Here is a 27,276-nt window from a genome sequence, read left to right as displayed (position 1 = left end):
GGACACAACTGAGCAACTAGCACTTTCTTTTCCAATACTATGTTAAAAAGAAGTGGTGAGAAGGAACATCCTTGCCTTGTTCTACAACTACATGAGAAGACTTCGGGTTTCTCATCATTAAGCTTGATTTTAACTATAGGTTTGTATGTAGATATTCTTTATTAAATTGAGGAAATCTCTATTCCTAGTTGATGAGTTTTTATTGTGAATAAGTGTTGGGTATTGTCAGATATCTTTTTCTATATCAATTGATATGATACTTAATTTTTTATCCTATTGATGATGAATTACATTAATTGATTTTTAAATACTGAATCAGCCTTGCATACTTGTGGTAAAACCCAGTTGATTCTGGTGAAATGCTCTTTTTATACTTTGATTGAATTTGCTAAAATATTTTAAGATTTTTGAATCTATTTTCATAAGATATATTGATATGTACTTTTCTTTTCTTATAATGACTTTGTCTCATTTTGATATTTGACAATGATAGTTTTGTAGAATTAATTAGAAGGGATTCTCTCTGCTCCTACCTTCTGAAAGACATTGCATAGATTTAGTGAAATTTCTAACTTAAATTTTCAATAGAATTCACTAGTGAATTCATCTGTGCCTGGTCCTTTCTGTTTTGAAAGTTTTTTGAAAGTTCTTTTGTGAGCTTTGACTAATAGTGTTTTTCAAGTATTTGTCCGTTTCAACTAGGTTAGCAAATTTGTGGGATTGAGCTGTTTATAATATTCTTTTTGTCCTTTTAATATCTGTAAGATCTGTAGCTATTCAATCTCTTTTATTTCTAACATTAGTAATTTGTGTCTTCTCTTTTTTTCTTACTTAGCCTGACTATAGTCTTATCAACCTTATTAATGTTTTCAAAGAATGAACTTTCAGCTTCATTTACTTCCACTATTGATTCCCTGTTTTCAATTTCATTGATTTCTGCTCTAATTTTAATTTTTTGTTCTTATGCTTATTTTGGATTTATTTGCCCTTCTTTTTTTAGTGCATAATAGGGTGAAGGCTTAAACTAATAATTTTAGATATTTCTTATTTTTTAAATACATACATTCAAAGTTATAATTTTTACTGTAAACATTGCTTTTACTGCATTCCAAAAATTTTGATAAACTGTACTTTCACTGTCATTTACTTCAATACATATATTTTTTCTTAGATATTTCTTCTTTAACTTGTGTATTACTTCAAATTGTTTTGTTTAACCTCCGTGTATTTGGGGATTTTCCAGCTATGTTTCTACTGTTAATGTCCAGCTTAATTCCATTTTTATCTCAGAGCAGACATTGTATGAATTCTGGTTGTTTTAAATTTGCTAAGGTTTTTTTGCTTGTTTTTGCATAGCCTAGAATGTGGTATCAGAGAAGGCAATGGCAACCCACTCCAGTACTCTTGCCTGGAAAATTCCATGGACGGAGGAGCCTGGTGGGCTGCAGTCCATGGGGTCGCAGTCCATGGGGTCGCTAAGAGTCCGACACGACTGAGCGACTTCATTTCCACTTTTCACTTTCATGCATTGGAGAAGGAAATGGCAACCCACTCCAGTGTTCTTGCCTGGAGAATCCCAGGGACGGGGGAGCCTGGGGGGCTGCCGTCTATGGGGTCGCACAGAGTCGGACACGACTGAAGCGATTTAGCAGCAGCAGCAGCAGAAATGTGGTATATCTTGGTGAATGTTCTATGTGAACTTGTAAAGAATGTGTAGCCTGTTGTTATTAGATAAAGTAGTCAAGAAATGGCAATTTAATCCAGTTGATTGGTGGTGCTGTTGAGTTCACCAAAGTTCTAAATGATTTTTTGCCTACCATATCTATCCATTCCTGACAGAAGCGTCTTTAAGTATCTAACTATAATAATATATATAGTTTCTCCTTGGAGTTCTATACATTTTTGCCTCACATACTTTGTTAGGTGTGTGAACATCAAAGATCATTAGATCTTCTAGGAGATAGTATTATTTTATGTAATAATGCATGCTGGATAATTACTATTATTAAATGCTTCTCCATAGCCCTCATAACTTTCCTTACTCTGATGTATGCTCTGTTTTGAAATTAATATAGTTATGCCTGCTTTCTTTTGATTAGTGTCAGTATGGTTTATGGTACATACCTTCTCCATCTTTTACTTTTACCCCACTTTTTTTATTGTGATAAAATACACATAATATAAAATTTACCATCTGAGCCACTTTTACATGTAAGTTTAATGCTATTAAGTACACTCATACTATTGTGCAGTCCTCACCACTATCACCAGAACTCTTTTCATCTTGCAAAACTGAAACTCTATACCCATTAAACAATAATTTCCAATTGCCTCCTCCCCCAGCCCAGGGAACTGCCCATTCTACTTTCTGTGTCTATGATTTTGATTACTCTAAACTCATATGAGTGGAATCACACAGTATTTGTACTTTTTGACTGATTCATTTCACTTAGCATTATGTCTTCAAGGTTCATACATATCATAGCACATGTCAGAATTTCCTTCCTTTACAAAGTTGAATAATAGTTCATTTTATATACATATATATATATATATATACACACACATGCACACACACATATGTATCACATTTTGCTTATCTATTCATCTGTCAATGGAAACTTGCATTGCTTCTATGATTTAGCTATTATGAGTAATTCTGCTATGAACATAAGTGTACAAATTTTTTTTAGAACCTGTTTTCAATTCTTTTGAGTATATATCCACTAATGGGATACTGGATCATATAGTAGTTCTATTTCTAATTAGTTTAGGAACCACCACACTGTTTTCCACAGCAGCTATTTATATTCTCACTAATAGTGCATAAGGGCTCCAATTTCTTCACATGCTTGCCGGCACTTTATTATCATTATTATTTTAGAGTACCCATACTAATGATATTAGGCGGTATTTATTGCAGGTTTGATTTGTATTTTCCTAATGATTAGTAATAATAAGCATCTTTTCAGGTGTTTATTGCTAATTTTTTTTAGTCGATATTTTCTCTTTAGAGAAATGTCTATTCAAGTCCTTAGCCCATTTGTTTTTTGTTACCATTATCTTACTTTTAACCTAAATTATCTTTCTATTTAAAATTGGTCTCTTGTAGACAACATATAATTGGATCTTGTTTTCTTTTTTCATCTGTTCTAGCAATCTCTGTTTTTTAATGGGTATATTTAGATCACTGACATTTAAAGTGATTATTGATACAGTTAATACACTTTTAACTGTTTTCTATTTGTTTCTCTCATTCTTTATTTTATTCTTCCACTCTTTTACTGCCATTTCTGGATTTAATTGAGCATTCTGTATGGCTCAATTTTCTCTTTTTTCTTAGCATATTATTTATACTACATTTTACAACTTTTACAAAATGATTGCCCTAGAGTTTGTAATATACATTTACAACTAATCCAAGTCCACACTCAAATAGCACTATCCACGTTGTAAGTAGCTCAAGTATCTTATGACAGCAATCTTCTTTTTACTTTCTCTTTCTGATATTTCATTGTTGGTATAAAGTACTACAACCAATTTCTGTATGTTAATCTTGTATCCTGCTACTTTGTTGAATTCATTTATCAGTTCTAGTAGTTTTGTGTGAAGTTTTTAGGGTTTTCTAAAGCCTGAAGTCTTTGAGAATATCATGCCATCAGCATGTAATGACAATTTTACCTCTTCCCTCCCAAGTTGGATAACTTTATTTCTTTTTCTTGTCTGAATGCTATGGCTAGCACTTACAGTACTATATTAAATAAAAGTAGTGAGAGTTGGTATCCTTGTCTTGTTCCAGATTTTAGCAAGGGCTTTCAGCTTTTCACTATTGAATATTGTGTTGGCTATTATTATGTTGAGATATGCTCCTTCCATATTCAGTTTGATAAGAATTTTCATAATGAATGGATGTTGAATCTTATCAAACACTTTTCCTGCATCTATTGAAATGATCATGTGTTTTTTTAAATCTTTTGTTGATGTGGTGATAATAATAAAATAATCTTAATTCCTCCCTCCTGTTTCTTGTAACATTGCTGTCACTCACTTTACTTATACACAAATGTGTTTGTGCATAAGGATATATACTGATATGTATATATCAATCATGTATGTTTACATATGTAGATAAAATAATAACTGCAACTGTGTAAATGATTTTGTATGTTTATATAGATACACATTATTGCTATTACTACTTTTAACAGACTGCTATTTGTTAGAATAAGAAAAACAAAAGCTTTTATTTTATAATCACTTACTTTTTCTCTGCTGATCTTCATTTATTTATACAGACCTGAGTTTATGACCTATATCATTTTTTCTATGACCTATCTCATATTCAAATTAAAAGCAGGAAGAACTTTTAATTTGAATATGATGTACTTAGGTATAGTATTGTATGTGTGTGTGTTTCTTGCCATTTATCCTCCTTGGTGTTCTTCATGTTTCCCAGATCTGTGGTTTGGTGTCTGACATTAACTTTGAAGAAATTCTCCCTCATTATTGTTCCAAATATTCCTTCTGTTACATTTTCTCTTGTTCTGTTTTGGGTATTCCCATTATACATAGGTTATGCCTTTTGTAATTGTCCCACATTTCCTGGATATTCTGTTCTGATTTTTTTGTTTGTTTGCTTGCTTATTTTGTCTTTTTTTTTCTCTTTGCTTTTCAATGTTGGATGTTTCTATTGATGCACTCGCAAGCTTAGAGATGCTTTCCTCAGCTGTGCCGGTCTAGAAATGAAACTTTTAAAGGTGTTCCTCATTTTTCCTACAGTGTTAATGATCTCTGGCTATTCTTTTTTAAGCTTTCTTGTAATTTCCACCTCTCTGCTTACATAGACCATCTGTTCTTGCATGATGTCTATTTTATTCATTAGATCCCTTAGTATATTCATCATAATAAGTTAATTTGAATGCCAGTCTGACAATATCAATATTCTTGCCATGTCTGAGTCTGGCTCTGTTGCTTGCACTGTCTCTTCAAACTGTTTTTTGACTTTGAGTATGCTTTGTAATTTTTTCTTAACAACTGGGCGTTATGGGTAAAAGTAACTGGCAAACAGCCTTTAATGATGTAGTGGTAAACTCGGAGGAGAGGGGATGTACTCAACTGTCCTAAGATTAGGTCTCACTCTTTGAGTAAGTCTCTGAACTGTGGACTTCACGAGCTCTTCTCAGGTTGCTCTCCCCTCTTAGGAGAGGTAGGTGCTTGCGTTTGGCTGCTGTTGGATATATCCCTTCTCTACTATGGGAGACTAAAGGTAACTGGAAGTGTGTGTTACCCTTCCCCCAGGCCAGTTAGACTGATAAAAGTCTAGCAGGTTAGGCTCTGATAAAATAGTTCTCCTAAAGAGCAGGCCTTGTTATGAAGTATAGAATGCTCTGGCATATTTTAAAATGGTTCCTCTTCCTTGCCTCCTGCTAGAAGCACAAGAGGGTTTTCCTCCAATATTCACTGTAAAAGTGCATGCAGTTAAGCTCCTGAAGGTAAACAATACAGCGTACCTCTCCCCTCCCAGATGACTGGAGCTCTTAACTCTCAGCCTTGTCCAGTCAAAAGTGAAAGTTGCTCAGTCGTGTCTGACTCTGTGACCCCACGCACTATACAGCGCATGGAATTCTCCAGGCCAGAATCCTGGAGTGGGTAGTCGTTCCCTTCTCCAAGGGATCTTCCCAACCCAGGGGTTGGACCCAGGTCTCCCATATTGCAGGCAGATTCTTTACCAGCTGAGCCCTGTCCACTACTAGGGAAGCCTGTTCACTCTAAGTCTCCATTAGAGTTCAAGTTTTTTGCCCCAGTACTGCTTCCATAGAAGTTTCTTCCCCAGTAACTTGTGATTCTCTGTATCTGCTTGTCTCTTCAATTCGGGTCCAGCAGTCTGTTCAGTGACCTCACTTCTCTGACAGATCTAAAGAGAATTTCTGGTTCTCACTTTGCTCGGTTTTTTACTTCTTAGGACAAGGTGACAACTTTTAAGCTTCTTACTTGCCAGACTGGAGATCAGAAGTTAAGGTTTCTTTTTGAAGTGATGAATAAAAACTGGAATCATATAGGGATATTGATTGCACAACTCTGTGAATGTACAAAAGACCACTGGAAAGTACTTCCAAATAGTTAATTTTATAGTATGCCAATGATATCTCAATAAACAATAAATAGAAAGATTGCCCAGAAATCAAAATGATCCTCACAGTTTTCATTTTTGATGCTAAAACAAACAGAACTTTAGGCAAGGCTATTTTTGACAAAAGAATAAAAGTATAATAAAATATAATTGCTCTAAAAATATGTCAAAAGTCACAGTTCATGATGTAATTCTACTTAGTGAAGGAGCAATTGTAAAGTTCCATCAAAAAACTGCTTCAGTATAAAATATTGAAGATTTGATTTAAAAAAAAAAACAGGTTTAATAAAATGCTGTTCACCCTTGGTCTATGATTTTAATTGACGGTTCTTCATATTCTCTCCCAGGCAGGATCCAAGATTAAGGAGTCATGTAGGTACAGTCCTTCTAACAAGACTCCACTCATGAGACCCTATATGATGATGTCAGGCTGAATTTCAACTCAGCCTGCTTGTTGATAAAATGATCCTAGAAGATGACTCAAGCTGGGAGACCAGAAAGATTAGGGGTTGTATAGTTTAGGAGGGCAGAGGAGAGCAATACCTGGAGAAAATGAAAGAAGGTTTGTATTGATAATTCTTGGGTGAGGGAGATCTGTGTCAGTTCTGCAACTGGGCTTGAATCACCATAATTAGGAATTTGTATTAGCTCTCAGAGGATGGCTTTGAAAATATCTAACTTTTACCTTTCTGATGTTGTTTAGGATTAGGGTCAGTGTGGACTAGAGATACAGGTCAGGAATGGAAAGATAGGGGATGTAGAGGTGGGGGAATCATGCAGAATCTGGCATGTGGGAAACATTCTCAGTGTAGATCAAAGGCTCATTGTCAGAAGCCAAGTTGCCTAGATTAGAATCCTGGCTGTCATTTACCAGCTGAGCAACATTGATGAGTGACATAACATCTCCATGCCTCAGTTTTATCTTCAGATATGTGAGGAAAGCATTAGTGGTACTTTATAGAATGATTTGTGATAAGTGCTATGTATGTGATCATTTTTATTAGAAATTAAAAAATAGCAATGAAAATAAGCCCATTGTAGAAATATATGTTTAATATATATATTCATATCCATATAATGTGTTGCATATACACACATACAAATATATTAATAAAGGAATCATTAAATGAAACTTGAGAAATCTAATCCATTTGCCCTAGAAAGCTACACTCTCATTCTCATGGGCTCTAATTCTTACATGTAATGTGTTGTTTGATGGACCACAGGGATAAGTAGATGAAAAAATAGGGAGACTGTGAAAGAATTCATGCCTCACTGAGAAACTACATTCCAGGAGAATCTCTGATTGCTGAGAAAAGCAATCCTGGCTGTAAAAAAAGGCCTAGCACTACCTCTAAACTCACTGAACAAGGCCAGTTTCCCTGGGACCTCAGCTTAAATTTACTTCTTTCTGACACTTTTACTGTTCATGGAAAAATACTTTGTCAAAAGAAATGTTTACTTGGCTATAAAATTTTGAAGGTATGGTAAAATGTACATGGATGTATATATCCTTGGAAATTTGTGGAGTAGAGAAGGGAATGACAGTATCCAGTCAACAGTAAAGAAATAAAGGTGGTATGAATAACCCAGTTCTATTATAAGTGGAATTCTCTCAGAAGGGAATTCTGGATACAAATAATCGTCATGACTATATTCTCTTCTCTCTTCCATGTCAGTCCTTTCTGCAACTGAAATAAGAAAGAAGGTGAATGATATTGTTATGCCTTAATAGTGTTGCTTGTAAGGAGGGAAAGAGAAATCACTTCCTAAAACTCTATCATAGGTTCAGCACATTGACGGGTTTGATAGCACTGGCCAGACCTTAGTCTGGTTCCTGCTGCACCTGCTGCTCAGTGGGTGAGGTTCAAATATTTCAACTTGAGCTTCGGTTGCCTCTTCTGTCAAGTGGTCACACCAGTCACACAACCTCACAGGTACTAAAGTACTTGATATATTACTTGCTTAGGCTAAGTGTTTGAAACCCTTGTTATTATCATTTTCTTCCTATTTTTATAAGCTACATTATAATTATGTTCTTATACTAAACCAGCAATTGATTTTTGTTCTTGAGTTTAAGAAAACTCAGTGCTTTGTATTTAACATGAATGTTTATTTCTTCTTGAATCACAGTGAATCTGTGGTTGATTCTAGACTTTACTACTAGCTCATGGACATCTTTGGATGAAAGAGAAGAATTTGGTATTTAGTTCATTATTTACGAAAAGCTAAAGAATGAGCAAACTATATAGCTAAATGAAGATTCTAGAAGTGGCATCTCAGCAAATGTGCTAACAAAAAAGCACCTGCATATTCAGGCTGTCTCAAGCAGCTATTTGTTTCCATAGCACCTAAGTAGACAAAGACAAAATCTCCCATTTGTACCCCAAAGCAAAAAACACCAGTTAGTTTCAAATTCCAGGTTTTGGTAAGGAAAGATGATACTTTTCATTATGCATTAAATGATGGTTTTTGAATTTTTTTCTTTTTTTCAGTTAACTAAAAGTCATTCTTTGGTTACATTTATATTTTATATTATATAATTATATATATTATATAAATATTATATATTATATAATTATATTAGCATTCAATGAAAATGCTGATGTTTGTCTTACAAGACAAATCATGCAAGTTTCTAAAATGTCATTTTGGTTAGTTTAGAAAGGAAAATGATATAATAAAAGAGAAAACACTTCCGTGGTAAAAATGAACTTAGGAGGAGTCCAATAAAATTTCAGCATGTTAAAGTCAATTCAATAATAAATGAGAAAGAAGGATTTGGAGCATTATTTATTCATTTCTCAGAAAAAATTTTAAAAACCTTCTGTGTACTTGCTTGCACTTTGCTAAATACACTGGGACTCAGAGTCATATAAAAACAGTCGCTGTCTTCAGTAAGCTTCAGGAAGCCAGGGAGAGAGACTGGACCTCCAAGGGTTATACCACAAGGGAGAAAATGCTTTATTGGCAAGCAGATAGAGGATGCTTCACAGGAGGGAAGACAAGGGACCAAAAAGAAAAAAATATGAAGCTAAAGGGAGACCCAAAAGAGGCTGTTCAGAAAACACAGAAACAATTTTAGTAAAGAAAACGTCTGCCCTTCTAAAATCAGAGACATTTAATATTTTGTATAATACATCAAAGATACGCTTATTTTTTTAAACACCTCTCCTCCCAATGATTCTGAGGCTCAACCATGCTTACAGGGTACATGAAATGAAGTATCAGTATACTAATGTGACAAACGGCCTTGGTACACAATGCCTGATTGGTAAGACTCCGCAAGGCACACAGTTCACAGAAGTTAACATAAGCTACAGGAAGTGGCCTGTTTTCTGGTATTTACCCCTTCTAGGCAGGGTGGACAATCTTTCAACACTGTACACCATGGTGCCCTTTGAAATATGGCCATTGAACATTAAAAATGAGTAACTACGTAGGCACTGATGTATAGAAAATACACTTTATGGTCATTTATATTATAAACTGGAAATAAATGCTTTTAAGTTACATATATATTTATGCCAGAAAGCTTGACAAACATTGAACAGTCCATGAAGAACAGAAGCCTCTTGACTATTCATTCAAATAAATATATTCCAACTCTATGCAGCAATACTAATTTACTTGTTATGCTCTAAAATCCTTTGGTTGTCAGGAACCAAAATAGTTTTGAGGTTAGGAAACTGGTTTCCCACTTAATTTTTGTGGCTGACCCAACTCCCCATGATATTCACCACTGAGTATTTTTAAACGCATTTTTTCATCTGAAGTGATAATCAATTAGGAGCAAACTAAATCCTGTCTTAAAATTTCAAAAAAAATGCAAGTCACTTCTGAACGACCTCAGACTAGACATTCACATCTTGAATGCTGCTTTTGCAAGCTGTCACCTGTAACAGGCTGAAGGGATGTGTATCCTGCACAGGACTGCCCAATCCATTGACAACCTCATCTAAGCAGGACTGTCCAATCTACCAGCAATCTCATCGAGCCAAGGTGACTCAGTGGAGAGAGAACATCGGATACAGTGCTTCTAAAGTCAGTTTATACAAATATATTAAAGAAATTTCTTTCTAATAAATACAATATAAAAGCCTTTCTACTCTATGCATAAGTTTACAAAAAAGCACTTGAAAGATGTCTGGTCAAAGCTATTGCCAAAAGATTCTAAAGCCCACACATTTTGCTCCAGATATAATTATGACAGCTACTACAAAAGCAGTAAAAAGCAACACAAGAAAATCTTGGCCTTCTTAAATGATTTCAATCCCATTCCGAAAGCGAACAGGTAATCAAAGTCCATTCGGGTTGTGCTTGTTTTTAAGCAGATATCAATCATTTGGGACCAAATGCTATGGCAGGTTCAGATTTTTTCATTATCATCAGTGTGGATCTTTTTAAGTGTGACTGGGCTTGCTTGCTTCAGAGATGTCTTAGAAACATCCGTGTGCATGGTGGACATGGCGATGGTCTCATAGTCGTCATCCCGAGACCGGAAATCACAAAAGTTAAAGAAGAACTGCAGGTCTCTCTGGAAATTTTTGTTCAGGAAGCCATAAAATATGGGGTTGACACAAGTGGAGATCATGGCTGTGAGGTGGCAGAGAAGGAACAACAGATTATGGTTGCAGGTAGCAATGATCTGATGGTTCCAGTCAAACACAGTGTTGAAGATGGTGAGAGGCAGCCAGCAGACAGCAAACGCCACCACGATGGACAGCAGCATAATGTTGATTCTTTTGGCTTCACTGGACCTGTACTTATTGTCTCTCATCTTATCCATCATGCTGTTTCTTCTTTTTAAGCGTACGTATATCTACAGGAGGGAAAAAACAAAGAACTCAAATAGAACCATTCATAGAATGAGTACTCCTGTGGAAAGAAGATAAAAATGAAAATGGTAAGGGAAAGGGTTTTCCTACCTTGAAGTAGCAAATAAATATAAAACAGAGCGGGCCAAAGTACTGCAGCACCAAGAGGAGAGTAGTGTAAGACAGCCGGTGAGAGTCTGATGGAAATTTATCAAAGCAGACGTATTTGTCCTTGAATGCATCAAGGGTCACATTTTGGAATGGCTCATCTGTCAATACTTGATAGATCAGGAAGGGCAGAGAAGAAGCCACAGCAAGGACCCAGATGACAGCAATACCTACGTATGCGTGTCTATTACTTGGTCTCCAGCCCCGAGGATTGATAATCAGCTGATGCCGTTCCACGGCAATAAGGACCAGAGAGAAGATGGACACGGTGATGGAAACACACTGCACAAAGGGGTTCAACTTGCACATTGCCTCACCAAAAACCCAGTGGTCCATCAGCGTGTAGACAAACGTGAAGGGAAGGCACATGATGGCCACAAGCAAGTCTGAGAAGGAAAGGTTCACAATCAGGATGTTGGTGACATTTCTCATCTCTTTTTGTTTCAAGATGATGATGATCAAAGCCAGGTTTCCAGAGACCCCGAGAATGATCACAGCTCCATAAGCAAGTGCTAACGTGAATATCATGGCCAAGGGCAGATGACAATCATCATTTTCAAAAGTCAAAAACCGGGAATTCTTCTCTGAAAAGTTATAATAGATTGAATGATTTTCCACCTGAGAAAATGATGTTGAATTCATTTTGACTAGTTTGGCTGTTACAGATGACTAGACAAATGGACAGTATGTTTCTTCAAAGCAGGTCAAAGACTCAACTTATTTTTATTCTCTATATTAAAATCCACTTATCAAAATTATTCTGAATTCTTCATTCCCTTGAACTGAACAATCTGTAAAGAGAAAATGACCAATTGTTTTATTAATTTTACTGAGGGCAGTCACAATAAGTTCTCATTCATAGTAAAATTTAAACTGAAGATACTGAAATAAACAAAATGTATTCTATATATGCATCTTTTCAAATAGTAGAAATGGTGCAAACAATTTGAAAAAGCTACTAATACTTTTAACTGAATGTACTTACGTATTGAGTTTCAGGAAAATGTAGTGGTCTGTACATTAGTAAAATATGTATAAATCTCCTGCCTATAAGTCTTACATAAAGGACCATCAGTGCATTCCTAAACATTTTAGGAATATTAATGTATAAAAGAACAATGCACAGGTTAGAACATATACAAAAGATATGAAACTAACAAAAGAAAACAAAAAAATTGTACCTAATTCTCTCTCTTATTCTAAAAAAGAATTTATCAAATTGTATTAATAGGAATAGCCCCATCATACACTGAACTGCTCTTTAGAGAGGACTCTTTGGCACAAGTACTTTAGGAAAATGATCAATTCAGTGAGCCACCAAGAAAGTTTGTCCTATGAAGGACTGCTCAAAGAACAGATGTTTAATCCAGAAAAGACTTCCTAGGAATCATACACACATCTCCTCCCATCTGAATAGGCAGCACTGGGTCCATGGCTTCTGGCTCAGAATGTTATGTCCACTCAAGTCAGAAGTAGGACCAAGTGAAGTGGATTATATTAAAACTATCTCACATCTTTATGAGGAACAAGAGTTTAATCAAATGGAACAAACTGCCTGCAAACTGTTCCCCACACATAATTTGTAATTGCTACTAGAAAGGCTGGGAAAGTTCTCATGGTGTGTGGGGGTTCAACTGGGGTAAGTCTGAAGCTATTTCTGACTTAAAGATTCAATAACTTTATTAACAGGTCAGAAGCTTTCTATGGATTTCTAAGGTGTTATTCATGTAAATATCTTCCCTCCCCCACTAAACTGTATACAGATACAAGGCTGAGATGTAAATTTTAGTTGTACTTTTGATCTTTCACAGCATTTTGTAATAGGAATACTCTTTTCTTACCAACAAAACAAATCACAGTCTTGTAGACCTTAAAACCTCCTTTAAAAAAAAAAAAGCTCCGATTTCCCTTAGATTACTAAGTAAATATAGGAGATAGGGTTTATTATGTTAATTGTTCCTGTGTTAAGAAAGGGAATTGTGGTTCTTTTCTTTCTTCTGTGAGAACAATAAAGAAAATCATGCAGGTTTACTTCCACTGAAAAGGAGATAAGAAATTTCATGAATAAAATATGCCTCTGCCTTTTAAGTGGTGCCACTGTTGAATCTTTCCTTGAGTGCTTTTGCTTTCTAGAATATGAGGTGTTTGTTATAAAACCACAGCTTATAAAACTGAAGAGTAAAAGTAAAGGTTGCTACCATGTAATGAGTATGAAAGTATCAGGGCTAGGAAAGGCAGTGGAATGATATAAAGTGTGAATGTTATAGAAACTCTCTCCTCTGTCAGCAGCCTGGAAAGACTCCTGAACTTCCCTGGTATCACACTTTTCTCTCAAGTATACCAAAGAGAGAGGATATCTGTGTCTCTCAGTGTCTGAAAATGAACTGAGAGGAGGCGCGTGCTAATCTAAAACTTATTTGGAAATTCTGAACTTAAGAATTCAAGAAAAACAAGCTGTAACTGGAGGATAATTGCTTTCCAATGTTGAGCTGGTTTCTGCTGCACAACAGTGTGGATCAGTCATATGTATACGTATGTTCTCTCCCTTTTGAGCCTCCCCGCCCCATCCACACCTCCAGATCATCACAGTGCAGCAGACTGAGCTCCCTGTGCTATACGGCAACCCCCTCTTAGCTATTTTACACATGGTAGTGTACACGCATCAATGCTATTCTCTTAGGAATTCAAGAAAATCTCGCATCATACTTCAGAGTCAAGTTGCTAGCAAGATAGCTAACATTATGGCTCCGTTAGCTGACTTTTTCTTTACTGGTAGAACTAGCATGACAGGAAACTGCATCCGCTAACTCCACACGGCCCCCTCAGCACACAGGACCCGGTGAAGCATGAGACACAGCGGTCACCGCGCTTCCTGGGCTGGCCAGACACCTGAACACCGCCACTCCGCCCCTCACCACTGGCCTGACAACCCCACGGGGCATGCCCTGTCCCTCAGTCCTGGTCTAACAACCCCACGGGGCACGCCCTGTCCCTCACTCCTGGCCTAACAACCCCACAGGGCATGCCCTGACCCTCACTCCTGGTCTAACAACCCCACGGGGCACGCCCTGACCCTCACTCCTGGTCTGACAACCCCACGGGGCACGCCCAGTCCCTCACTCCTGGCCTAACAACCCCACGGGGCACACCCTGACCCTCACTCCTGGCCTAACAACCCCACGGGGCACGCCCAGTCCCTCACTCCTGGTCTAACAACCCCACCACGGGGCACGCCCTGTCCCTCACTCCTGGCCTAACAACCCCACCATGGGGCACGCCCTGTCCCTCACTCCTGGTCTGACAACCCCACCACGGGGCACGCCCTGTCCCTCACTCCTGGCCTAACAACCCCACCACGGGGCACGCCCTGTCCCTCACTCCTGGTCTGACAACCCCACCACGGGGCACGCCCTGTCCCTCACTCCTGGCCTGACAACCCCACGGGGCACGACCTGTCCCTCAGTCCTGGTCTAACAACCCCACAGCGCACGCCCTGTCCCTCACCACTGGCCTGACAACCCCACGGGGCAGGCCCTGTCCCTCACTCCTGGCCTGACAACCCCACGGGGCACGCTCTGACCCTCAGTCTTGGCCTCACAACTCCACGGGACACACCCTGATCCTCACTCCTGGCCTGACAACCCCACGGGGCACGCCCTGTCCCTCGATGCTGGCCTGACAACCCCACAGGGCACACTCTGACGCTCAGTCTTGGCCTCACAACTCCACAGGGCACGCCCTGACCCTCACTCCTGGTCTGACAACCCCACGGGGCACGCCCTGTCCCTCACTCCTGGTCTGACAACCCCACGGGGCACGCCCTGACCCTCACTCCTGGTCTGACAACCCCACGGGGCACGCCCTGTCCCTCACTCCTGGTCTGACAACCCCACGGGGCACGCCCTGTCCCTCAGTCCTGGCCTGACAACCCCACGGGGCACGCCCTGACCCTCAGTCCTGGTCTAACAACCCCACGGGGCACGCCCTGTCCCTCACTCCTGGCCTGACAACCCCACGGGGCACGCCCTGTCCCAGCAGGGACAGTCCCTTCACAGACACCAAGGGCGCCGGCCCGCTATAGCTTCTGCATCTTTGCCTCTGCTGCTCCTCTTCATCCATCCAAATTCTACCCACTTTTCAAAGCTCTATATAGACCCTTGAATCTTAATTGGTTCCTCCTAACTGTAATATTATCTCTGGAGGTAGATATTATGTGTATTTCATAATACCTTGCAAATATCAGCTTTAGAATAAAAATGACTGAAGAAGTAGACACTTGGATGGTAAGCTTCTATGTGAGTCAATACTAACATCAATAGCTGAATTCTATTGTAGACTGGAAAAAATGCATGACCTCAAAGCTGAGAATTATGTTTTATTTGGTGGACACACCGTAGACACCCTCTCAGATCATTCTGAGGGACTGCTCCAAAGAGGTAAGGGAGGAGCCAGCATATATAAGAGTTTTTGCAACAAAAACCAGGTAGTTGGAACATCAAAATATTACTGTTAATTAAAGAAAACAAGACATCTGAAGTTAATGAATTTAATGCATTTCTATGTTTGGGAAGATACATGAGTCTGGGCTCCCTGAAACACTGTTAGGGCCAGTGTCCTGTTCTTTCCTGTGTGAATACCCTCAGGGTACACAGTCCAGGGCAGCTGCAGGGGTGGTGGCTTGATGGCTCAGGATTCTTTGTTTGCTGATATGGAGATGACTTCCTTGTCTACACTGTCATAGTCCTTTTATATGCAAAATGGATGCTAGTTAAAAGAATCATTTTACTAGGTCAGGTGTGGGGGATGTTCCACTTTAGTGAAAAATTAAAAAAAGGAATTGTTTCTGAAAGAAAATGCATTCATCCAAGAAATATTTATTGGACACAATTCTGTGTTAGATGTGGTTTTCATGGAAACAACAGTGACCTTCCTACTGGGTTTCTAGTCTTATGGGCAGAGAAAGACATGAAAAAGTAAATCAGTAAAGGAGATAGTACACAAGATGGTAGTAAGTGCAGTGGAGAAGAAAAAAGCAAAGCAGGGGACCTGGGACTGTTGGGAGGGCATTGCTGCTGGGTGGCTTGGAAGGCGTCTGACTGGCACGAGAAGAGGGCATATGAGCCAAGACTCCGCAGTGAGGGAGGAAGCCAGGCAGACGCCTCAGGGAGGCAGCCCTCGTGGAAAACACAACCAAAAATCCTTATGACTGGAGTGTGTGTATTGCGAGTAGATGAGAAGTGAGACAAATAAGGGAGGGACTATGGGGCAGTAGTTGGAGGATAAGCAGAGGAGAAACAGACTCTGCAGAGTGAGTCTCCACAGACAGCCTTCGACTTGTCTCTGAGACAAGAGAGGGACTCGCCGGAGAGTCTCTGGTAAAGACATGAAGTCCCATGACAGTGTTTTAAAATTCTTACTCTAGCTGGTGTTTTCACGGACTTAAGGCAGGAGAGAGAAGTAGGTCGGTTCATTTAGAGGCTAGTGCATTAAACCAGGCAACAAGTAATGGGGGCACCAAGATGTTTGCCGTGAAAACAAAGAAAAATACAGTTTATATCTATTTTACATCTATATATAAGTTAAAATTTATTTTGACTTTGACAAAAGTCACTACATATGGGACTTCATGCAAACACTTATTAAATTATTACAGTTTATGGGCTACAAAGCTTTCTTGCAGATGAATTTAGGTTAAATCTACTGAAACTCCAGTCTTTGCAATTATCTTTGAATTTATATTTAAAATTTATATCCCTTTGAAATTATATTTGCTAGACATACCTGTTGAGGAATAGCAGTTTTCTTATTAAGTAGAAGTTACTTTAGCTACATAGAAAATGAAAACCAAATTTTTTAGAGTATTCAAAAGACTTGCTAAGTGCATGTCATTCCACTTGCATAAAATGGTTCTGCATTAGATAAAATGTGTATTTTCAGCCTACCTAAACATAATCTCAAGGATGATAATTGTCAAAAAATAACAATATTGAGAATATACATACATCATCTTTGAAAAAGAAAATGATTTAATATTTATTATTCCAATATACACTTCTAAAATGAAGTAGGGACCTAAAAACACTGCAAAATAAAAACAAATGGTTGTTAAATCTCAATATAGCTGCCCTGCTCCTAGGGACAAAACAGACACACCACATATATTACCAGTTGGCAATTGAGCCCCCTTCCAAATGGAAATGTTTCTCCATTCCAGTTAGAGTACTGGCCTTTACAGTTTGCTGTTCCTAGAGCTGTTACAACCTGAGAAAACGGCTCTGTGGTCATAACCTGCTGCAGATACATTCTATCATTTATTCAAAACTGGCTGCTCTACTCCCTAGTTTTTGGAAAAGAAGTATCAGCCTTGTTACTTACCCAATTAACTTTGTTAATAACCAAAGTTACAGCTAGTTCATGGACATGAGTTACATAATTCTGCTTTATTCCCTTCTGGGAGGGCTTGCTCAACAGACAGCTGCCTTATAACAATTAGGAAAGATTAATAAAGCAGTAGTCACCCACCGAAAAGCAGTAGGTCTTTGGTCATGGGTATGCAACCCGGCAGACAGCTTTCTCCTCTCACCGGGGAAGCAACACTTGCTGGGGTTTCCCGTTCAGGCAGAGCCAGGCAAGCTCTGTGCTTCCCCCGCCCGTGTGCCACCTGGCAAGTCTGCTTTCCCTGGGATCTTGGTGGGAAGGCAAATCTGAAAGCCTTTTAAAAAAAGAAAAGAAAAAAAAAAAAAAAAAAGAAAGAAAGAAAGAAAAAATAAAGGAATGTCAAAACACATTCCTTCACTTTCCCCTCCCCTAGATTTTCCGGAGTTATCAAAGAACAAATGGGATGTGTTAAATCAAAATTCCTGTCTGCACGCTTACGCGCCCACCTTTCTCATATTGTGTAACTAGGTGAATTGCTCCAAACTGTCCTCATTCCTAACACTTCCACCCCCTCCCTCTCCGCCACACTCACACTCACACACACACACACACACACAAACACATGCCATCCATTTGTCTGGAGATGTCTCTACCAATAACCACGAGACTGGCGAAGCAGAAAACGTCCACAACAACCCAGAAACAAAGAAGCAGAGTCCAAATTCAGTTCTCTCTGGCCCAGCGTGAAAAGTGGAAGTGCTAGTCGCTCATTCCCATCCGACTCTTTGCGACCCCATGGACTGTAGCCCACCAGACTCCTCAGTCCATTGAATTCTCCAGGCAAAAATACAGGAGTGAGCAGCCATTCCCTTCTCAGGCGATCTTACCCACCCAGAGATGGAACCCGGCATCAGTCCTTAAAACAGTCTCCCCTCTCCAGTCTACCTGGAGACCAGTGGACCACTTTGCCCACCCCCATCTCCAGTTCATCCACAATGTCCTACCCAGTGGCGCTCCTCCACCACCACCAGTGTGAAAGGAGCTCAAGAGTTGGATCTGGAAACTAGGAAGTAGGGAACAGGGTGTCTCTCAGTTCGCGGCGCCAGACCCGAGAGGCGGCTCCGGGGGGTAGGGCTCCACCCAGGCAGCGCGGTGGGCGCCCACCTGGCCCGGGGCGGCTCCCCGCCGACAGGAGCGGAACGCGGGCGGAGGCGGACCCGCAAGCCCTCCTCCTCCTGCTGTCCCAGCGGCGCGTTCCTTCGCAAAAGCCCAGCGTAGCCGCCCCTCGGAGGCTCGGGAAAGATGTCAAAGACAGCGACGGAAGGGGGACGCAGTCTCACCACGGCCACAGGAGGGGCACGCGGACCCCGCACAGAACCTGGGTCACCGACGTCCGCCCCACATCGCAGCGGTCCCGGGTGGCGGATGGTGCGGAGCGGATGGTAGGGAGCATCCCGCTTGCGCGGGACCGTACTGAAGGTGTGCGCCCACGGCTCCCCATTTCGGGACTCTCAAGCCTTTCCTTCCTCTCTCGTCCTTCACCTCATCAGTGAGAGATTTCTCAAAAGTCAGTCCCTTCAAAAGTGTACACTTGAAACTTACCCTCTCTGCTGGATCCGTCTTTTGGCCCGTTTATTAAAGCGAAAAGGACGGCCGCGGAAGGGAGCGGAGTGGAGTGGAGAGATCGCGGGTGATTCTCCGGCACAAATCCCAAAGATCGGTGGGGAAGCAAAGAGCCGCCCCTGAAGCTGAGCTCCACCTAGTCCCGGGCACGTGACAGCCCGGGCGCTCCGCAGCCCCCCGCACCCTCTCCGCGGTCTCGCCGGAGGCTCCCGGGGAATTCGAGAGGCGGCGCGGAGAGCCGCGCGCACTGTCCGTCCACGCGCCCGGGCCGGGGCGCGCGCTCCGCTCTCGGAGGGGCGGGCCGGGAGGCGCCGTGCCGGGCCGAGGTCTCGCCCGCGCGCGGTCGCTGGCGGTCGGTGCCACCTCGCGGCTGAGGCTGTGCGGGAAGCCGGGAGAAACCCAGCTCCGGGGAAGTGGGCGCTAAGCCCATCCCGATTGAGCCGCTCCTGTGTCTCTCGCCTTGTGATGTTCGGCTCTTTCTTACGCCAGACCAGTTTTTTTTTTTTTTTTCTTTTTAACAGTGAACAAAGAGAAGACCTTTAAAAAGCACAAGTAGCAAATCTCAGATAAGATGGACTGGCTTTTTTGAAGGTTTTCTTTTCTTTTCTTTTCTTTTTTTTCCGCTAGGATAACGCGTTGAGTCACATGTGTTCCCAGCATCGAGCTGTTCCTTTCGGGGAGCATAAGGAATGAAACATTCTTCTGCGGGTCAGAAAGAGTCAGTGCCGTTTCCTAGGTACTTAAGCTACTACCGTGCGGAACGCCCTGAAAGAGTAAAAGAATAGAATGTACATAGAGTGCATTGATGGAGCAAAGCCTTCCTGGTACCTGATGATTCAAGCTAATTGTGATACAATGATCTCAGGTGTTTACCTAGTTCTAGTGGACTTGGAAAAGCCAAAGTTGTCTCTCTCTCTCACACACACAGTTTATTGATGTAGATGACTACAACTTCTTCCAAATCAAACTTTTAAATAATAAAAAGTCTTCCTAATAAAGATACAGGACGCTGCCTAGGAGATACATACAAGCTTTATTATTATAACAACTATGATTGCAGTCTGCTTTCAAACTAAAAACAGAACAAAATTCCAAGACAAATGGAATTACTTAAACTTTGTTGGAAAATGTTTTATTTTTTTAATTGTTAGACTAATTAAATACTATTTAAAGCTCAATAAAAATTATATCTCATTATTTATATAAATAGTGTACATAATCTCTGTAGTCCCTTCCCCTCAAAAAAGGTTTCTAAAATATTTGTAATTAGGTATAGTTTTATAAGGAGAGTTCTCAAGTGGCCCTAATGGTAAAGAATTCGCCTGCCAATGCAGGAGAGAAGAGACACAGGTTAGATCACTGGGTTGAGATCCCCTGATTGAGATCCCCTGAAGTAGGAAATGCCAACCTGCTCCAGTATCTTATCTGGAAAATTCCATGGACAGAGGAGCCTGGTGAGCTACAGTCCATGGGGCGCAGTCGTATATGACTGAGCACTGCATTTTTATAAAGTTGGAAAGGGGTTTCGACCAAGAATCAAAATACTACCATCAGGTAATAAATGTACTATAACAATACATGTGATCATATTTTTTAAAAAACCCACTAGTGATTAAAGGAGAGTGAAATGACATTTATACTTTCTTTTTTCTAAACTAAGGATGAAAATGTAAGACACTTTAGGAGTTTCCATTGTTTAAAGAGAAATAACTCATTTAGGTTTCTATTCACTCTCTTGTTTACTTCATCTCTTAAATCACTTTCTGTTCACAGAAACGAATTTACCCCAGCTCCTTATCATCAAATTGGCTGTTTGTACTCTGCTGCAAGAATTACAAATGAAATAATTTAATTCTCTAAAAAGAATACATTTTTATGTAAACAATTTGCTATATCAGCAAATATTTTTTATTTAAGAACATAATTTGGAGTCATTAGACACTTTCTTTTCTATGTTTTCCAGGAATACTAATAAAAGCATGTCTGCAAGAATGCCTAAATTACGATGTCCATTGTATTTAGTCATCTTCTTAATTTTTTATAAAGTGTCCCCACCAAGGCCAATTTATAAAGCTGCATTTTCGAGACATTAATGTCAAATACCAAACTTTGAAAAATTGTTAAACTCAAAGACTTTTTTCCACTTCAAATTTTGTGATACAAAGGGAGGTTTTGAAACTCTGAATGAAGACAGATTTATACAGTTTTCTAGGAATATCATTTACTAAAGGCTCTTTGCAATATGTGAAATAAAAAACTTATAAGCACAGTATAATAAGATCCTCTTATAATGCAATCTTATAGAAGATCTGAAGTAAGCAAAGTAGTATGAGTTGCTCAGAAAATGTGTTAAACAGCAACCTGAATTCCTCAAAAAGATTAAATAGTATGAGTGTCAAAGATCTTCTTTTCTTTCTACTATTAAGTGAACAGTCAGTTGCATACTTTCCTACTTGAGATTAAAGCTAGGTAAAACCTAGCCTTTGCTGGAAAGAGAGAATTTTTTGCATCTTATGAAATTTCACAGCAGCCAGATCCATAAATCATGACTAGGAGAATTAAATTAGTGACTTATTCTCATGTTCTCTCAGGTACCAGTCTTGTTCTACCATTTAAACAGAAGCATAGGATCTACACCTTAAACCTCTCTAGATCTTAGTTTTATCATTTAAAAATTGGAAGAGCTTTATGGTCTGGTGCTGTAAATTCCATGAGTCACTCCTTGGCTAGATAAAAGTCTGTCACTATATTCACTCTGGAATTTACATACCATAATTACTTTATTGGCTGCCTAATGAATTTTGGCTATAAGGGTTAAAGTTCCTGAAATGCTGTTAGGTCTTGATACATGAGAATTATCACAACATCATTCAGAAAAATATTTTTTACTTAATTTTGTTGAAGTGTAGTTGACTAACAATGTTAAGTCAACAGAAAAATCTTGATAGGATAGGAATTAATACTACATGTGAAAATTAGAATGTAGGAAATATTGATTAGAAGAAAATTCCACTTGGATAGAATTTACTATGAAGTATGTTGGTGAATCAGTTCATTATTCTATGAATTATTAGATGCCATTTTTTCCTTCTTTCTGTGACTTACCTATTGCTTTTCTTTGAATCTATGATGCCATAGAATGTAAGCTGCAATGCTATTTTATGGACCACCAAGAAAGAAAAAACACTTCTAGTAAAGAAATGACATATAATCAATTGTAATTAAATTTCAGAGTATTAAAATATTTTTTAAAGTCCTCATCTTTGAACCAATAAAATATAGTAGGTAAAGAACTTTGACTAAATTGGTTAGTACAAATGATCGATACAATCACTTTTTTTTTTTTTGAGAGAATTAACAGAAAAAAGTGACAATTAATTTAATTAAAATGTTAGTATGCAAGTATATAGACAATTCAGTTATCTTCATAGTATAGAAGAAACCAAATACTAGTCATAGATTTGCTCTTGATTTGAAATGGAAATGTACTCAAGGAAGCAAGTTACAAATTTAGAGCATTTGTTATAAAACTCTGTCAGAATAGACTCTATATGACAACGATCTTAAAATTACTTAGTAAATATTTGAATATTTTCCTGCAGATTTTGTCCTGTTAGACACTCTAAACATTCAACAGATATGTAATGTTATTTTACAAAAGTGTAATGCTATGTATGTATTACATGGTATAATGAAAAGAGCTTTGTCATTGTATTACTATCACTTTTTATTGTAATTGCTACCACTCCCTTCCTATCTCCTTTCAAACAGGAGTAGGAATAGCTAGAGAGAAGGGCTAGGATGAACACCACCAATGACCTTCCATTGTCCATGACAAAGGTCTCTGTTCATCCCGACCCACCCCACTGCACCCCACCCCACCCCTGAAACCTCAGGCTTGGCATTAGACCCCTTCTCAACACATTATATCAGAAGATCAGACTTGGCCCCATGAAGTAAAGCTAATTCCCGTCTTGAGATTGGGCAGTTTTTCCCCCAAATAGGAGAAAGACTCGTTTATATGCATTTAAATAATATGACAAATGGGCACAGAGGTGGCACGAAATGTTCCTGGGTATCACTTTGCTAGGGTAACTATTCCTCATTCACCCCTTTGTTAAGGTCTAGCTATAGCTTTTTTTTCCTCAGGTACACATATCAATAAATCTAGAATGAGATTTATATCCAAGTATGGTCTGTGGTATAACCCAACACTTCTTACCCTAGGAAATTGCATAGCTACCACTTTCCACTAGTATTGTATATTGCAGGAAATAACTCAACTGTGCAGAATATTGCAACAAGTTCAAAATCTCAGTTGAGCTTTAAATGATACTCAGAAATTCTCAGGCTTGGGGACTCCCAATTGCTCTCTCCTTAGAAGCTATTTCAATTCATCACCCCTCTCTTCCAGCCTCCTACCTCATACCCTCGGCCTCAGTGGACTCCCCCTTCTTTCTGAAGGGAATAAAAGCCAGTAGGGTATTTTAAAATTGAAGTAGAGTTGATTTACAATGTTGTGTTAGTTTAAGGTGTACAGCAAAGTGATTCAGTTATATATTGGAGAAAAGAAAGTGAAAGTCACTCAGTCATGTCTGACTCTTTGCGCTCCCATGGATTATACAGTCCATGGAACTCTCCAGGCCAGGATACTGGAGTGGGTAGCCTTCCCTTCTTCAGGGGATCGTCTCAACCCAGGGATCAAACCCAGGTCTCCCACATTACAGGCAGATTCTTTACAAGCTGAGCCCCAAGCGAAGCCCAAGAATACTAGAGTGGGTAACCTAGCCCCTCTCCAGTGGATCATCCCGACCCAGGAATCAAACTGGGATCTCCTGTGTTGCAGGTGGATTCTTTACCAACTGAGCTGTCAGGGAAGCCCTCAATTATATGTATGTGTGTATATATAGAGAGAATGAGATTATTTTCCTTGTGAGCACTTCCCAGGTGGCGCTAGTGGTAAAGAACCTGCCTGCCAGTGCAGGAGAGGTAAGAGACACAGGTTCAATCCCTGGATCAGGAAGATCGCCTGGAGAAGGAAATGGCAACCCACTCCAGTATTCTTGCCTGGTAAATCCCATGGACAGAGGAGCCTGGCGGGCTACAGTCCATGTAGTCACAAAGAGTCATAGAGAGAGTGTCTTTTCGTTACAGGTTATTACAAAACATTGAGTATAGTCCCTTGTTCTATATGGTAGATCCTTGTTGATTATCTATTTTACGTCAAGTAGTGTGTATATGTTAATCTCAAACTCCTAATTTGTCCCTACCTCCTCTTTCCCCTTTGGTAACCATAAATATACTTTCTGTTTCTGTGAGTCTATTTCTGATTTGTAAATAAATTCATCTGCATAAATTTTAAGATTCATATATAAGTGGTATCATCAGATTTCTCTGTTTGCCTTTCTTCACTTAGTATAATCATCTCTAGGTCCATCCATGTTGTAAAAATAGAGTTACCAAATGATCCTGCAATCTCACTCCTGGGCATGTATCTGGAGAAAATCTTAATATAAAAAGATACATGTACCCCAATGTTCATTGCAGCACCATTTACAATAGCCAAGACATAAAAGCAATCTAAATGTCCATTGACAGAAGAATGGATAAAAAAGATGTGGTGGCAATATTATTCAGTCATAAAAAGAAGGAAATAATACTGTTTACCATAGGGTATTTATTTTCTTTCACATCCCTCATTTTGGCAGTGGGCTGACCAGCCCTGCCGATCCAGACTCCAGGCATTAAATCATACCAACCCACTGAGTTTTCCCAGATGATGCCCCAAATACCATGTCACAGACAAGCTATCGCTGATGTCCTCTCCTGATGAGAATGCTGACTGAATTAATCCATGAGCATAGATCCCATGAGTTGTTTTCCTATTAAGTTCTGAGAAGCTTGTTACAGAACAGTAGCATAACCAAAAACACCAGTTCGTTCATCAACTCACTTTTCTTGACTCAATGCTTAAAACAAAGACAACTCCTCGCCCTTGTCCGCCCTTGTCAGAGATTCTCTAGCTGCCTTGTCTGTCTCGGCCACTCCTCTAGGAATGAAGCCTTTCACTCCATTCTTCTCACTGTGCCTCAAGTGTCCCGCTGGAACTTACTTTTGCCTGTATCACCAATGACTACACCAGGGGATCAAATTCAGACTTTATGAGGCATTTGTCTCATTTGGCCACCCTCTCCTGGACTTTCATTCTCCTTTGACTTTGCTAACTACACTTCATGTGGTCCTCTTTCCTTACTTGGTGTTTGTCAGCCTTCTTCCCCAGGATTTGCATCTCCATCTCCTTCTTAGGTGTCTCTCTTCCTAGGATCCTGTTATATCAATGAGCCAGTGATGGCCCCTGAGTATTAGCCTAAAATCATCCCCATACTGTTTACTTCTCCACAGCAGACCAAGACAGCAATGCCAGACTGCACAAATCTCAAATTCTCACACATCTAATTATTTTAATAGAGTCCAAATAAATATATGTTTAGCTATTTAGAGCCTACCTACTTTATATGCTCTGAGAAACTGCACTCAACATCTGCTAACCACAAATGACAATCCTGCAGTGATGAAACACACTCATCTGATGCTGCCCTTCAGAGCTTTCTGACCCAAGTCTCCCCATCTTGCTGGTGAGTGGCATTTTCTAAATGTCTCTAAACCACTCTCTACTTTCTTCTTCTCCCTGGGGGTCTCCTTGTGCCATCCTCCTTCTGAGTGGTAGTCTATGCTGCTCTCCCTGGGAGGTGTCTTGCTGAGAGAAACTTCCTTGTCATGCAAGCCTGCTCAAGACCAGCCAAATAAAACTTGTGCGCCATGCTTTCACTGCTGCTGTCTCCTCCCTGACCAGCTCTGAAATCCCCACATTTAACAGAGCTCTTCATCTATATTTTTTCACATTGAAGCATAGTCATACCCTCTGCCATCAATGGCTCTCCTGTACTCCATGCGAAGTGCAGACCTCTCCCAGGTCTCCTTGGCTGACGTGCTGCACAACTGGTGGACGTGATCCAAACCCGTGCCATCATCTCGGCCCCTCAAACCAGAACCTGAGGGTCATCCCTGGCATTTCCCCTGCTTACACACACTCAAATTCAACTGGACTCAAACGCGATAGGTCAGTTGGCAACTGGTCACACACTGCTGTTGATTTCACAGCATGATATGTCTCAAGTGTGTTCTTTTATATCCATCAAGCTCTAGTTAATTCTCTACTGAATGGTCCTTCTGCCACCAGCTGCTGTCACAGCAGTTCAGTGATAAAACTTCTCAGCTGAAATAATCTAGTTGCTCTCCAGATCCCTCAAGAAAAGTGCGAACAGTATTCTTTTGAACACTTTCAGTGTGATCCTCTGCCCCCTCCCCAAACTTTGGTTGAACGGAGCTGTCTTCAGGTCTCTGTCATTGTTTATCACCTTTGTTTTCTCCCCTACTCCCTACTTGCCTATCCCCTCCCTCTGCTGGTTTCAGTTCGATTCAGTTCAGTTCAGTCGCTCAGTCGTGTTCTATTCTTTGTGACCCCATGAATCTGCTGGTTTAACTTGCACCAATTCTTTCAACTTCAGTTCAAGTGTCTTCTCAACTACAAAGCCCTCTCCTAGATCTATCTCCCATCTCTACAGATTCCCCCCTTGGGCTGAATTTGTATTTATATTCCTATTTTTATTCCTACTGCACTCTGAGTTTATTTCAAACACAATATATTGCAGACAGTTATATATTCCACAGATCTACAGCTATACTGTAATCTCTGGAAGGCAGTAACTCTTTTTTATTTTTCACTTCTTAAAACTTAGAGTCTAGAATAATATCTGGTGTATCATAAGATACTGAAAACAGTTTTGTTGAGGGATTGAAGAATGAGAAGTAGATAGGGCTATATAAATTATGAGCATCACAAATCAAGTCCATTTATTCACCTCAAACATTAAAAAAAATGTTTAGCATTTGTACCTATGATGATTATTATCATTTTTATACATATGAACCACACATGTATACATTATTTACATATGATTACTAGACTCTTCTTGATTCTTCTTGTACTTTTTGATTTTCCTAAATGTTGAATTCTGCTTTCCCCATGCAGTGTAGACTTGAGTAATGGACCTCGCTGGCTTTGAAAATGAATATAATGTCTAGTAACAAAAATGTCTC

At 39.7% G+C, this 27,276-nt stretch overlaps 1 protein-coding gene across 2 annotated transcripts; it reads right to left on the bottom strand.

The window, feature by feature from the left end:
• Window positions 1–7,827: 7,827 nt before the first annotated feature.
• Window positions 7,828–19,258, bottom strand: NPY1R (neuropeptide Y receptor Y1). 2 transcript variants are annotated; one of them, XM_065907275.1, is made up of 4 exons: window positions 19,096–19,258; window positions 17,638–17,827; window positions 11,059–11,906; window positions 7,828–10,952 (listed from the first exon to the last, which is right to left on the bottom strand). In XM_065907275.1, exons 3-4 carry the CDS (start codon window positions 11,755–11,757, stop codon window positions 10,500–10,502), a joined length of 1,152 nt encoding a protein of 383 aa, XP_065763347.1. In that variant the 5' UTR covers window positions 11,758–11,906; window positions 17,638–17,827; window positions 19,096–19,258; the 3' UTR covers window positions 7,828–10,499. The 2 variants fall into 2 exon arrangements, with proteins under 2 accessions (XP_065763347.1, XP_065763348.1); XM_065907276.1 differs by lacking the exon at window positions 17,638–17,827.
• Window positions 19,259–27,276: the final 8,018 nt, after the last annotated feature.

The sequence above is a fragment of the Muntiacus reevesi genome, chromosome 16, assembly GCF_963930625.1.
Source record: "Muntiacus reevesi chromosome 16, mMunRee1.1, whole genome shotgun sequence".
Lineage (NCBI taxonomy): Eukaryota > Metazoa > Chordata > Mammalia > Artiodactyla > Cervidae > Muntiacus > Muntiacus reevesi.
This window is presented reverse-complemented; position numbering and strand designations above follow the sequence as displayed.

Coding starts and splice junctions, on each gene's coding strand:
- NPY1R (XM_065907275.1), bottom strand. CDS start 11,757: ATGAATTCAACATCATTTTCTCAGGTGGAAAATCATTCAATCTATTAT. Junction 10,953..11,058: donor TATTTATTTGCTACTTCAAG/GTAGGAAAACCC, acceptor TCCCTCCTGTAG/ATATACGTACGCTTAAAAAG.